The sequence below is a fragment of the Cyphomyrmex costatus genome, unplaced genomic scaffold, assembly GCF_001594065.2.
Source record: "Cyphomyrmex costatus isolate MS0001 unplaced genomic scaffold, Ccosl1.0 scaffold75, whole genome shotgun sequence".
Taxonomy (NCBI): Eukaryota; Metazoa; Arthropoda; class Insecta; order Hymenoptera; family Formicidae; genus Cyphomyrmex; species Cyphomyrmex costatus.
The window spans coordinates 106,350-121,648 of record NW_017280322.1 but is presented as its reverse complement, the minus strand read 5'-3'; the positions used below and the strand labels follow the sequence as shown (position 1 = coordinate 121,648).

The 15,299-nt window shown below is 32.1% G+C and overlaps 1 protein-coding gene across 2 annotated transcripts in view; it reads left to right on the top strand.

The window, feature by feature from the left end:
• Positions 1 to 5,056, top strand: part of LOC108780874 (band 7 protein AGAP004871) — a 31,068-nt gene extending 26,012 nt beyond the window's left edge. For both annotated transcript variants that reach the window (XM_018548691.1, XM_018548692.1), the window contains 4 exons: positions 538 to 593; positions 2,923 to 3,001; positions 3,072 to 3,173; positions 4,252 to 5,056. In XM_018548691.1, coding sequence (XP_018404193.1) covers positions 538 to 593; positions 2,923 to 3,001; positions 3,072 to 3,173; positions 4,252 to 4,350 — 336 coding nt within the window. In that variant the 3' untranslated portion in view covers positions 4,351 to 5,056. The remainder of the gene's footprint in view (positions 1 to 537; positions 594 to 2,922; positions 3,002 to 3,071; positions 3,174 to 4,251) is intronic.
• The last annotated feature ends 10,243 nt before the right edge of the window (positions 5,057 to 15,299 follow it).

Sequence of the window (15,299 nt, the reverse complement as noted above, 5' to 3'; positions counted from 1 at the left end):
GAAGATATAAAAATATACATAAATATAAAAAACAAGAACAGACTTAATACAAAAATAAATAACCGTAATCATAAAATCTATAAAACTTTACATGTTTCGACTCGTGGATTGAGTCTTCTTCAGAAGTAACAGAATAATGCAGATAAATCATTGATGAAATAAAGATGCATCCGCACATGCACATTAATGATTATTTTTGTTGCGAATGTTAACATAATATTGTTTGAATGAAGACATTGTGAAGGCAGCTCACAGATAAAACGCATTATATGTTTGCGTTTATACATGTGTAGCTGAAAAAATCTGAAGATCTAAAATGGTCTTTTTACTTAAGACTCGGTCTCGACATCTCGGTATTAACTGGTATCGTCGCGAACTTAGTAGCTGCACGAACATACTGTATACACAGTGATATTTTAAGCGGCTTGTTTTATATTTATTTTTATGCATATAGGCGTTGCGACCCTACCGTCACTTGATATTATATATTAGTAACATTTTGACGCTCACATTTATATATATTTATATATATTTTAGGTTTCTCTAGACGAAGCGACTGATACCTGGGGAATAAAAGTGGAACGAGTCGAAATGTAAGTCTATAAATTGTCTATTTTATAATAGTAATGATATATTTAATGAAATATAATTTTTTTAATATGACGATCGTGACGTAGAGTGTAGCTCGGCTGCTTTCTATCCCGATTCAGGGTTCAAATTCAACCACAACTCAAAAATTTGATTTGATTTCCACCTCTCGGAAGACAATGGCAAGCTACCGAGAGTATATATAATATTCGCCACTTTTCAGATTCGGTGTTAAAAAACTATAGGTTTCATGTATCGATGTATTAGTAGATATACGCATCGATAGGTTTGGAGTTGGACATTAGGCTAACAACCTAATTTCGGAAAAAATCTTTGTTTGAAACCTCATCCTCAGAAGAGGCCTGACTCTGATTTAGATTGTAGTGCCATAAATGGATAACTTTTTTTTTACACTCAAGAAAAAGTAACAATTTCTCTTGATGATAATCATTTTGGGTTCTAAATTGTTTTTTCATGTCACAATAAAAAAAGATTTTATGGTAAATATTCAGAATAATGGAAGCAACTCCGATCTTCTTGACCTTGATATACATTGTCAAGGTCATAACCCTGAGTAACCTCCAACAAGTTTCAGCCTTTGCTCGTCCTTCGTTAAAAAGTTATTAACAAAAATTTTTTTTAATAACGTCCCAGATAGCAAAATGTTAGCAGTATGCCAGCAGTATGCCAGCAAACTTGATCATGACGTGCAGCAGATATCAAGCTGCTGCTTCCTCATTAAGCTTAGTTTCTAACAGCTTATATCCTGCCAACTTAACACAACGATAGAAATAAACAACAAAAATCAATCATTATTTGCTATCACATCGTGACAGCGAAAACGCGGTAAAAATACAACATGATCTGACATAATCAAGTACTGACAGCCTGCCGTCACGGCGTGACGGCAGACTGTGCTCGATTTTTGCCGCCTTTTTGCTGTCATAATATGACGATAAGTGTGCCAGATTTTTAACAACATTTTGCTGATTTAACATGTAGTCATGTTTTATATCAAGTTTTCATCTATTTTTTGTTAATTTATTTTACCAGCATGTAATGCTCGAATTCTACTTGCTTTATTTCGGTAACGTTTGATTTTACAGAATTTTTGCTAGTGTATTATGACGCAGGTCTGCTCTATTTTTGCTATATTTCTGTTAGCGCTATATACTGAAATGGTAAACCATGTTCGACTGTTGCTCGATTTTTGCCATTATAATAATGTAGCATAAATTAGCAATGCGTGCTTTTGGCAGGTTTGGCTATCTGGGAAGGTTCATTATTAAAAACAAAAATCTATTAATATGTATATCACAACATTTTGTTTTGACGTTTTCGACTCGCTTTTTTATGAGGAATACGTATGTGCTATACTTCTGTGGATTGTCTGGATTATCTTGCATAATTATACATGTATATTAACAATGTATTCTTATACAATATATCGCATACAATGTTTTCTTTTTTCAACAATTCCAAGTGTAATCTTTTTATAAACTCTCTTACTTTCCAAAATCAAAAAATATGGATCCGAGTTTTCTTTTTTCTTCAGACTTGATTTTTTGTAAAAAACAATGTGAACTATCCATATACAGCGTGTTTCTTAAATAATGCCCACTAATTATATAGAGTTATTTTTGATGAAAAACTGAATCGAAAAGTTCTCTATCATTTTGCAATTTTCGCAATATTTTTTTAGTATCTGATAAACAGAATATTTGAAATTGATGCATAAGACAACTTTAAGATATCTTTTAAGAGTTCTTTTAGAAACATCTTTAAAATATTTCATAAAAAACACTGAAAAATATCTTAAAATTGTCGTATGCATTGATTTTATCCATTTATTTAGTACTCTTTAGAAATTAATATTCTGTTAAATTATTACGAAAATTGCAAAATGGTAGAAGACTTTTTGACTCAGTTTTTTTTTATCAGAAATAGCCCTATGATTAGTGGACGTTTAAAAAACACCCAGTATATGTATAATATAATCATATGTATACGTTAATATTTTTATATATGTATATTTATACATGTTCTTATAAAAATTATTTATCGATAGAGTAGATAAACATTTTGCAAAAGTAGATTTGATATTATTTTATATGTTTATATATGTATATATATAGTATCTGATATAAGTGTAATGTACATTATACATATATCTTATGTTTAGTATGTAGTACTTATTTTAGTAATACAGTTGAATATATGCCTGCGTATGCTTATGCGCGTGCACATGTAATGGTAATGATAATGGCAATTTTATAAAAAAATTTGCATAAAAACAATAAAAATAATAAATTCCAATTTTTTTAAATTTTACAGCAAAGATGTACGATTACCCGTTCAACTGCAACGAGCTATGGCAGCGGAAGCCGAAGCTGCACGTGAAGCACGTGCTAAAGTAAGATAATATATAATATAAAAAAACAAACTTTATTTTATTTATATCCACAATTTTATGATTATTTTAGGTGATTGCCGCAGAAGGTGAACAGAAGGCCAGCAGGGCTTTGCGGGAGGCATCGGAAGTCATCGGCGATTCACCGGCTGCTTTGCAACTCCGTTATTTGCAGGTAATATAAATATTGAGTGCCGTCTACTTGGCGCTACAAATGCTTTGAAGCGTTTTATTGCAAAATAATCAGAAAAAAAAATTTTACTAATTGATTAATGAGAGAATGCTTCAAAACATTTGTATCGTCAAGTGGACCTTAGTTAGTTCATCCAAGTGGACCATCGTTAGTTCATTTTTCCTGTACACGCGTATTCTCCTGTACTGAGAATGGAAGAGTTACTATGCTGTTACTTTTTATGATGAAAATTTGATAATGACGTTGCAATTTTTTATGACTCTAATGATAACTAACTAAACATTAGAGTTGTGCTAAAATTAGGAAAGTTACTTTGAAAAACAATTTGTCACCATTACGCGTTATTTACTGAAAAAAGTAATAATAAGTAACTTGTAACGCGTCGAGGAATTATTTTTCTTGTTGCAAGTGACGAATAAAAGTAATTATTATAATTATAAATAAAAGGTTTTATATTTTTGTTCAGTAATGAGACTAATAAATGACTTTTTTAACCGTTACAAATAACGTTTGACTTTTTCAACTCTAGTGTTACTGTAGGCTTTCAGTGGTATTGCGTCCAAGGAACGGACAATCGTTTGAATAGAACACAGAGCTTTATTATATGAATCAATACAAAGAATTAGACTAACGTAGGTCGTCAGTATAAAAACAGTATGAATTGTCAAACGCAACATGCAACGATGAAAAAACGAGAGCTTCTAAATTTTAACGTACGAACTCTAATAATTTCTTTCTTTTTTCTAGTTCTCTTTTCTTCTTTTATCACCGCAGCGCCGCGTAGGAATAACTTAATAGTTACTTATCGACTGTATTATCCCTAACAGTTACCGTCATAAAAAATGCGCAACGTCATTTCCAAATTGTTATTATAACAAAGTAACAATAAAAAGTAACAGCGTTACAAGTAACGCGTACTTCCATTATCTGCGTACATTGTGCGTGCATATAATTATCCTTGTCAATATATTATTATAATATTATTGATTGTCAATTAGATATTGTTATAATTTATATCTTTGAATCGTTTCACTATTTTGCGTTTTTCTTTTAATTTTAGACACTGAATACAATATCAGCGGAAAAGAATTCTACCATCGTGTTTCCGCTACCAATCGATATGATGACATACTTTATGAAAGCTTTACCAAGGGAATAATTATGTGAAAAAGAGAAAGAAAGAAAGCGCATGTCACGTTTCGCAGTATATAACGACCGAGAAGAAGAATAACAATTTCCCTGAAGTTTTATGAGAGATGTTTGACGATTTATTTGTACATTTGATATGTGTGCTTGCGTATTACATCCATAGGCTGTGTTCAGGAAATGCGCTATCAGTGCTAATATGGGAGTGCATTATTATTGCTGTTATGGTTTATTCTTTTTTTACTGGCAATGCAGTCATTATGACGTCACAATAGTCCACTGCCGTTCCAAAATTATTTTGGTACTGCCAGCAGCATTGTGACGTGTTTCAGAACAGCATTGCAGTAGTTGCAGTAGACTTATAGATACGATGGATATACAAACGTACTAAATCAAACTATCAATACGTTAAATTAGAGGTTTCGAACAAAAGCAGTAGCGATAGTTCTTTCAAAGAACTTATTTGTTTCTAGATCTAATAACTACTTTTTGCGCTTCTTAATTATTTGACGCTGTATTGCACTATGTCTAATCTCGAAAGCTACAATAATTGCAATGAAAATATGGCATTTATGACGTCATTAATAGAAATAGATGCTCTCACAGCACACTGCGTGATAATATAATGTTCCAGTACTACCAGTATTAGCAATATACATCGGAACATCTCTAATGCAAATTTTTTGAAATTATAATGAATAATGATGAAATATTACTGAAATTGTAATGAACAGTGATAAAATATTATTAAATTTCATATTGAAATCTACTATATGAATTGACCAATTTTCAGTATAATTTCATTTATATTTTATTATAATTCGTTAATATTTTATAAATAATTCAATATAAAATGTTGTTATATTTTGTTTCACGTTAGTATAAAAATACAATGCATGTACTAAAATACATGTGAAAGCCACGTACAAATGTAAATATGACTGCAGATAATCTGAACTTCGGTTATATAAACCTGCTCATAGAGAACACAACTATATTTTATAGGAACCGGTATCATGCAAGAACCGATATCATCTAGCGGTAGTCGTAAAAAGATGAATTCAACGCTTTTCGTTACAATGATAACTGATTTTCTTATTTTTCGGCAGATTTTAGCATTTTAAAAAAATTTATTTTATTATTTTAAAATTCTACTGTTTCATTAATAAATCTAAAAAACATTATATGTATCATTTCGTTTCAATGTCATTACCTTTCAAATATTTTCATTAATTGTTCTTAAAATTCACGTTTCAAAGTATAATAAACTATAAAAATATTGTTTGTCATTACTTTTCTTCATGCATTTTTTTGAATTCATGAAATTTAGGATTCATGATATTCTAATATAATAATAAATATAATAGTGTTTAATTTCTCTAAATAATATTATATAAATGTTAAATATATTTGTATTTTTTATTATTTTTCATTACTCTATTAATTTTGGTATATTGATTTCAGTATGATTCAGTATTCAATTTCTCCAAATAAATCAGTATAACTATTAAACATATTATACTTGCATTACTTTCAATATTTTTCATTGATTTTCATTCATTGTTTTTTTTTAACTCATAGTTTTTTTTAAATCCATAGTATGTATTTTAATATTAAAAGTATTATTTATTACAATAAAATACCAGACAACTTGTTTGTATGAAATTCATAATATGTATTATTATGTATTCAATATTATTTATACTGAAATATTTTCAATAATATTTGAGTTATTTTAATTTCTCATTTCAACGATTTTATAGTTTATTTAGTGATTTCGGCGATTTATTTCCACCAGAAATAACCTATGTTCATCATTCTATTTTTATCGTTAGATGTAAAACAATAAAAGAAAGATGCGATTTTACTATATTAGCACGTTTTCCGAACGCAGCCATTCTATATAAACTAGATAAACGGAGCATTGCCTCCTTCTGTCTACAAAAAAAATGATGCCATGAAATTGTGCGATAGAAATGGGCGCATTCAGTGGACTCAACACACGTTGCCATATCGTCCTTCTGTCTCATCAATATTGGAGACGAGAGCCATAAGTAAAGAAGTGGACTCAACAGTTGAGCAAGCGCTCGCTGTTATTGGCTGTGTTCAGCAGACTCAACTGTTGAATCTATTGAACGCAATCAATGTATTACCATCGACATAGTTATAGAGTGGACTGACAATGAGTGTCACTTTAGATGGCGCCTACACTAAAGTGAGTGATATAGTTTGCACAATTAAAATGCTTTCCTTGTCAATCTTAATTGTTTTGACAATGCGTGTTGCTTATTTCTTGATTATTTTTACGTTTACGATTAGATGGAATTGCCGTTATAAAATATAATATATGTATACATATATACACACACACACACAGGGTGCTCCCGGCCATCGAACTGCCTCTCGTGAGCAGATATAGAGTGGACCGAACTGAGTTGAAAAGTCCTTTACCATTTTTCAATTTTCATAATTTTAAGAGATATTAATTTCTAAAGAGTACTGAATAAGCACGTATCCACTCAGTATACCGCAAAGTATACGTCCATCGGTCAATATCGGTTGTTGCGCAAGGAATAAAGGATTACGTTACCAGGCAATCTCCGCACGACAGCAACCCCAAGCGACTGGTAGTCCGCGCAGATATATACGTGATCTTTAACAATTAATATTGCATTTTCTAAAGTACTGCGAAAATTGAAAGTGGTATAGGATTTTTCAACTTGTCAGTTCACAGAGAGAAAATTATTTTACAAAATAGTTTATACTTTAATTATTCTCTAGCACATATTGATATGAAAATTAAATATCTCGTTTTTATTTTTTAATAACTTTATTTTTAATTTAATTTTTTAATAATCATAATTTAATACTTTTATAAATAAAATAAAATGAAATGAATCAATTGGTGTAAAAAAAATATAGTTGTGTATTTAAAAAATTATTCATTTTGTCCACTTATTTTTTCAAAGCAACTATGTATTTTCTTTATATCAATTAATTAATCTTGATTACGCATTTGAGGCTTTCACGGGTATTATCTTCAATCATACCAGAAGATGTGCGGGTTATCGCCGTATATTATAGACTAGAGTATCATATACAGTATCAGTGCAGCCCATGGTGGAGTATACTTCCACCATGATGCAGCCGTGTCGTTCTTCATTCTTAATGCCGACGTTTCGCGTGAACCATGCCTTTCACTTCGTCAGGGCGAGGAGTGCACTGGTTCACGAAACGTCGGCATTAAGAATGAAGAAAGACACGGTGATAATCCGGAAACCTTCTGGTATCATTAATTAATCTCATTATACTCTATTCAATCTCTGACAATGTGTGACATGTTGTTATCTAATTAATGCGAAAGTCAAAAGTGTGTTACACCACAAAACAGAGCCAAAACTGAAAAGGTAGTTGTCCGCAAAACTTTAAACCGAAATAATTGTATAATTTTGTTATTATATCTATGAAATATCTACTTTATCGTACAAAAATTATGCATATCTCTTCGTTCTCTAATGTAGATAATTTTTCTAAGTGATCACTTTTTTACAGTAGAGTTTAGTTAAACCTATTTAATTTGATATATTGTATTTATTAGTCTACGTCTGTTTACAAGATAAAAAAAAGTGGCTACTCATATGGATACACCCTGTATGTAATTAATATTGGCTATTCCTGATGTTATAGAAAGTGACATAAAATGTAATCTGTCTTATTTTGTTGATAAGTGAGTTTTCCGGTGAATAACATACGTGAGAAGAGACAAAGAGAATATCAATACGTTCATTTGTCTATGGCAGTCGCACCGTTCGCTGGTATCACTTTTTTTATAAACAGAAGGAGACAATGTTCTCTCTCCCCCCTTTCCCCCTCTCTCCTAGTATGTCTCTTATAATTCTATATATGATTACATCTTGACGAGAGTTGCCAATATTCGACCAATCTCTAACAATTTCAAATTTAACAGGTTGTAGTCGTAAAATGATAAATTGTAACGTTGCACTTCATACGTGCAATTTCATCGCTTAGGATCAACTCATCGGAGAATTCTATATGACATAGACTGAAACACATATTTTTGGAAAATCTTACAGGATTATTTTGTACGTTTACATGCTATAAGAAGAAATAGTATAGCAAAATTTATGGCATGTATATACATAGATTGTAATTGAACGACGTCAATGTTAGCATTTTATTCAGTATATACATTTTCGGTACGGCAATAACTTCACTTGCGTCAAGCATACATTTAAAATTAAAATTCATATAGTGAAAAATATTACAAAAATTATTAATTGAAAATTAATTAATCCGTTCATTACAAATTTCGCACTGCCATTGATTCCTGCAGACTTGTATAAAATACGATGTTATTGTATTAATAATCTATCGGTCTGTATAAACGAAATCTATTTAGTACGCAATAACACTAGTTTACAGTAAAAAATTACTTTGAACCAGACTAGGTCTATTTTTATATTATTCTTCTTATTAGACTTTTATATGCTGAAAACAATGTCGCATGACAAAAAATTTCTTCATATCATGTTTTCAAGATAATTAAGATTTAATGTCCAAAGTAGTTTTTCTAACAATATTTGACATTCTTTTGCAAACAAGAATTAACGTCATTATGAAATTTCGATAGAAGAAATATGTAATTTATCCTCTATAAAATGTATTTTTTAAATTTCAGTATCTTAGTTTTTAGCTATGTTATGAAGTTTTAGTTATGAAGGATTTAAAAAATATAAGCTTCCTCTAAAATAGAACATTTTTCGTCTATAATGATGAAGTCATATACATACAATTTCTAGTTTGTAGCCATTGATATACATACATATAGACTGTACAACTTTTGTCTGAAATATGTTTTTTTAAATGCGTTTTTTTCGAAATACTCGAGGTGAACAGAATAGCGTTCTATGTTTAATACATCACCTTTATGTACACTATATGTACACACACGTATAGTATGTTATCCAAGTAGTACAACAGCGCCTACAAAGCACTAAAAAGCGCTTATATACGCTTTTTTTTTTAGCGATTTGTACGTGCTGTATGCTATACTTGATCGCATTATATTCTACAAATATATATATATTATATATTCTTGTTTTTATTGGAATGACTTTTGATTAGAAATTCAAGATAATGTTAACTTCTTTTTCGTATAAAAAGTGTCAAATGTCGTAAAAGAACATGTTTCGCACATTAAATTTGAATTATTTGGAAATCTGACATGCTAGAGAAATTTAAATTGCAACATTTTTTTCAATATCCATAAATCTATAAAAGGCATTTTGTTTAGTTTAAAGAAATTAAAAAAATATGTGTTTTTATATGGACACTATTGTAATTATTTGAATTAAATATCAAGGAGTACTTTTTTCTATCATGTCAATTTTGTGATATGCTACAACACAGATCTATTATCACTTAATATAATAACATTAAAAACTATTTAAACCTTTCCTGTTTCGCTTACGGTACTAAATTATGTTTCGTCAGACAAAAGATTTATTTCGATAGTTACAGATTTTGGATAATAGTTAATGACACATTCTTGAAATCATTTCAAATGAAAATTATAATACTAAAAGGTATCAAGATTATAATAGTTCTTAAAGAAAGCTTTACAATTGGTCAATCAAATTATCCGAAATTCATGCATTGAGACATATAGCATAGTAGTAAAGCTGTTTTCAAACATAAATTTTATTCATACTGATATAATAAAAATATATAACGAATTATTAAATAATATTGTTATAAATATAATTGATATAATAAAAGATAGTAATTTAATAAATATAAATTATATAATAAAAATGATATCATATGGATATAATTTTGCATACATTTTCACTATTTCGGTTCGTGGTTTGGACCGAAACATGTAATGTTTTATACTCAGATGATAAAAGTTACAATTATACTAAACGTTGATAAGTTGCGCTTTTCCTTCTGCGTTGACTCCTAAACAGCCGCCTAAATTATCATTGTTATTTAATTATAAGGAGTCGAATTTTATATATATTTTTTTCTATTATTTTTTTATTGAAACATGTAATGCTCTATACTCATATTCTTTAATTTTTTTTTGTTAAAATAATATTTTATGTCTTGACTTATATAATTTAAATAATTTCTAACCGACTCTTATATGTCCTTGCTTCTTACTATTATTTTTGAAAAACAAGATTTCTTTATTTTTTATTTATTTTGATTTTAAAGTTCTAATTTTTCTCTCTAAAATGTATTTTTAAAAACTTCTCTACGATTTCTTGATTTTCTTTTACTGAGATACTTAAATTTTTGTGAAATGCAAAAAAATGGCATAAGTTCTCAAATTTATAAATGGTAACGCACATACATAAGCTATAAATATAAAGAATAAAACCAGCTTATTCGCTTGTAAGTAAATATATATATGTATAATTACAATCCCAGTCATGGCAAATGTATATACTAAGCATAACAAGTATAACAGTTAAATCCTTCTTTCGTTTAAAAATTGTTATAACCTTGACGTTTTAATATTAGACTTTCATCTCGAAATGTCCTCAATAATCTGTCATTAACTATTGCGAAGTCTGGGATATCCTGTATATTCTTCAATAATTTATATTTTGTTTATGTGGTGCTATTTAAATGCTTATTATTAGGCGCGTAAGTCGGCAAAGCGGCTAGCCTGCTCGCCAAGCAAATAAACTATCGTCAAGTAAGTCTATCAAAGTAGGTCATTTCTATTAATATAGATTAACTTTAATCTTGATTTATCTTACTCTTTATCTCTCTTCTTCTAAAAATTGGAGAATCCGTAATTTTATATATATATATATGTATATATACATATATATATACATATACCCAACCAATTATATAGGAGTAGGCCAGCAGTTTTTGTCCGGCTTAAATGCTCTTACTACTGTTACTGGTAATATAACCAAGGGCGCTTAAATGTTAAGAATTACACAGGTCTGCATGGTTTTTTTTTTTAAATAGTAGTTTTCCACAATTGTTAATGCACTGAATCTGAATTCGTAAGTGAAACTGTTCTATCACATCAGGTTTTTGATAAAAATTGAGGTTGAAATGCCTAAAAAATGTTTTCGGCTATTTTTGTAAATTCGTAGTTAGATAATAAACTCGATGCATTTCAAAAGGAGCTTAAATTAATGCTTGAACAGTCAATGTAAAAATATCGAATCTTTTACACATTTTACAGCATAAAATTGCAATATAAAATTTGGCACGCTTTGTTTTTAAAAGTGAGTGTAGTGTCAAATACACCGATTACTCCATACAATCCCCATATATAAAATTGTCATGCAGATACATAAAATTTCATATTTAGTAAACAATTTTACAATGCATGCAACTTATACAATTTTTTCGTAGAGAGAATTAAGAGAGACAGTAGAGTGCGTGTTCTTTTACAAAGAGTCCTCCCTGGGTTACCAGAGAAGATCATGTTATAACTGCCAAACCAATTATGACGAGTTATTGAATCGATGATGAGGCCCTAGTTTTTTCAGTACAAAGATCTCGAATCCGAAGAAGTGGGGAAGTGTTTGTATCGCTTAATCCACGTCCCATGTTTTAGTTTCTCTTATCTAATATGCTTTTTAAAAAACGTTAATGTATAACTGTATCTGGCTTATGTTCAACAGGCCTAATTGCGGTTCAAACGCATTTTATCTGTTTGTGGACTATGTCCTTTCCTCCCTCCAATGCTCTTACAGTTTCTACAAAGTTTCTATTACGCCTTGGAGGGCGGCAATGCTCACGTTGATTAATTTGTTACAAAAATCAATTTAATATAAACTAATTATAAAAGATTCGATATTTTTATTGGGAAATTCGATGCATGGAGGCGGAGTCTTCGTCTAGCGTCACCGATCGAACTACTGTAAGTAACCTAATCAATAGGATCTTGTCTTCTTGAAGAAAGTTACTTACTCGCGCTAATTTCTCCCGCCATGTAGCGTAGTGACACATCGAATTTTCCAATAATAAAGTCCAATCAATTTGAACCCTTCCAGGTCAGTCAATATAAATAAAAAAAAAGAATTTTAAATAAAATTAGGTATAGTGATGATTTTTTGAAATGTCTTAAAATTCGGTATTCTGATAGAAACCCCAAGTTTTTCACTTTGGTGAGTCACCGCTCGTGCCGCTATACCGAATTTTAAAGCATCCGAAAATCATTACTGGACCTTTTACAAGCAAAATGTACATTTGACTGGACTATTTTCTAAATTTATTGCTTATTAGCTATGAATGTTCAAAAATATGTGGTTGAAACGGGTTCTTCAAATATTTCAACCTCATTTTTCTCAAAATCCTGAGATAATAAAACACAGTTTTATTTATGGATTCAGCGCATCAGAAACGCATAGGAAACTATTCTTTTTTTCTAAACACAAAAAAAATTTGCTGCCCTGTGTCTAATTAATTTTACAATCACTAAATAGAAATATTTATACTTTAGCAGCCTGTAATGACTGCTTGGTCCAACATCGGCAACTCTTATACTAACATTTATATATTTATACATTACTCAACATTTTGATATTCTTACTGTTATTTTGTAATAAAAGAAAAAGTTATGGGCTACGACACACACACACACACGCGCGCGCGCATATATCCATACATATAATTCTCCGAAATCATCTATATATGTGGAACGGGGCCTCTGGCCCAGAGGTACAGACTGAGCTCGACGAGAAAGAGGAGACGAAGAGAGGAAATGCAGGCCAAGAAGGCAGAAAGAATATGGCGTTCAGTGTGCGTGTACGGAAGGACTCTCTCACATTATTGTCTTACTTCTCGCTTCTCTCCGATCTTCAATAATCTCAATCCTACGTCTTGGGAACTCGTCCGCGATCAAGAGTGTAAAGTGAAAAGTGTGGAGGTGAGTGGAAAACGGAAAGTGATCAGTCGTTAAGAAGTAAAATCGTAAAGCCGAAAAGTCGTGGTTTCGGAAAACGGAAGTTGTCGTGAATTGCGATACCGGTCGTTAAACTGATATATGTGAAACGAACACAGTGATCATATAAAGTCGTAAAGTCGGTTTACACCTCGTATTGTGATATACGTGAAAATGGTGTTACAAAGATCGCCACAAAACAAAGAAGACAAGCAGGACGAAGCGGCCGCCATGATTGCCGGCGGACCACGGCGGACCACGGCGGACGAGGCAACACACAAGGAGAAGACAAGCATGAGAGGTGCTTCTTCTTCTTCTTCTAAATTTGAGTGGCCCAGGTTCCGTTAAAGACCGGATTATCGTGGCCAGTCTAACCCACAATATGAGAGGTGCTAGAAGAAAGGAAAGTCGAATGATCGAGCATAACGAAGAGAACGGGAAACTTAGAGGTAAGAAGCAGACGAGCGCGGATAAAGTTGACACGAAGGAAACGAAGAAGGATTCGACTACGTGCTCGAAATCAACAAAAGGCGCGAGGATCGCTCAGCTCAGAGGGTGCAAACCCATGCAGCGGAATAGCGTAACGCGGAACGAGAGTAGAACCAATCACAAGATTCTCTAGAAACACAGAATGCTCGTTATTGGTTCTGCTCTCGTTCCGCGTTACGCTATTCCGCTGCATGGGTTTGCACCCAGAGAGTAATTACAGAAATTGCACCACCGATATATGGTAAGAAAGTTGAGCTGATACAATGATTGAAACGCTTGAAGATAACGATTTCAGTTCAATAGAGATTACACGAGTGAAGACGAAGAGAATACAGAAGAGAAAGAAAAAATCGAAAGCGATAGATCTGAGATGAGAGCAAAGATGAGAGGGAAGAGGCAGACACACATACACCATTAGTTTTCAAAGGAGAATAAGACGAAGGAGCACGCATGTTAGAAGAGAATATGAATTTGCTAACCTCTTTACTATCAAGATTGTAGAGGGGAGTATTTCTTACTTTTCAGGAGATGACAAGACAGGAGTGGAAAATTGAATTGAAGAATTCGAAGACACCAGTGCGCTATTGGAATGGAATGAGTTTCAAAGAGTGATTTACACGAAGAGACTGTTACGTGGATCGGCCAAACAATACATCGCTCTTCAAAAGGGCATCTACATGGAAAAAGATGAAACAGCGACTCTTACAACGAATAAGTCGAACAGGGCCTTGTTACACTCACAGCTCGCAAAGCGCAAAGGATTGCCGGATGAGACGCCGCGACAGTATATACATGCTATGAGTGCAATTGCTAGCCAAGTTGCCATAGAGGAAGAGGCATTAATACAATATGTCGACGGAGTGCCGGGTGACGAGAGCGGCAAAGCCATCCTCTATAGCGCGGATACAACAACCGACTTGAGAAAAAATTTAGAACGCTACGATAAAATGAGGGAAAAGACAGACAAAAAGGCGCAAAAGGAGCAGAAAAGAAGCAAAGTGAGAAAAACAGTTAAAGGAGTGAAGCAGAAAGGTGAAAAGGAGCTATGAATACGGCTCGATCGGACATGTCGCACGAGAATGTCCCGATAAGGAAAAAGGCTCAAAATGCTTCAAGTGCAATGGATTTGGGCACATCGCGGCAAAATGCAATTCATCAACAAACCGTCAACTGATAAAAATAATAAGGTGAACACGGTTAAGATGGTCGAACGTTTGGCGATGGACAATGAAATAATCGTCGAGATAAGTGGTGTGCAGATACACTCGATGATAAATACGGGAACAAACGTTACTACGGCATAGTGAGTACGAGAGATTGAATAGTCCAACGTTGCGACCGACTATGAACTAAGTTTCAAGGTTTTGGTAACGCATCAGTGAAGGCCTTCGAAGTATTTCGCGCCAAATTGAATTGGTAATTCAAGGAACTTATATTATTGAAGTATACATAGTGCCTGACTTTACTATAAATCATGCGATGTTACTTGGCAAAGAATTGACGTCAGGGCGATGGCTAGGGACCGAAGATCG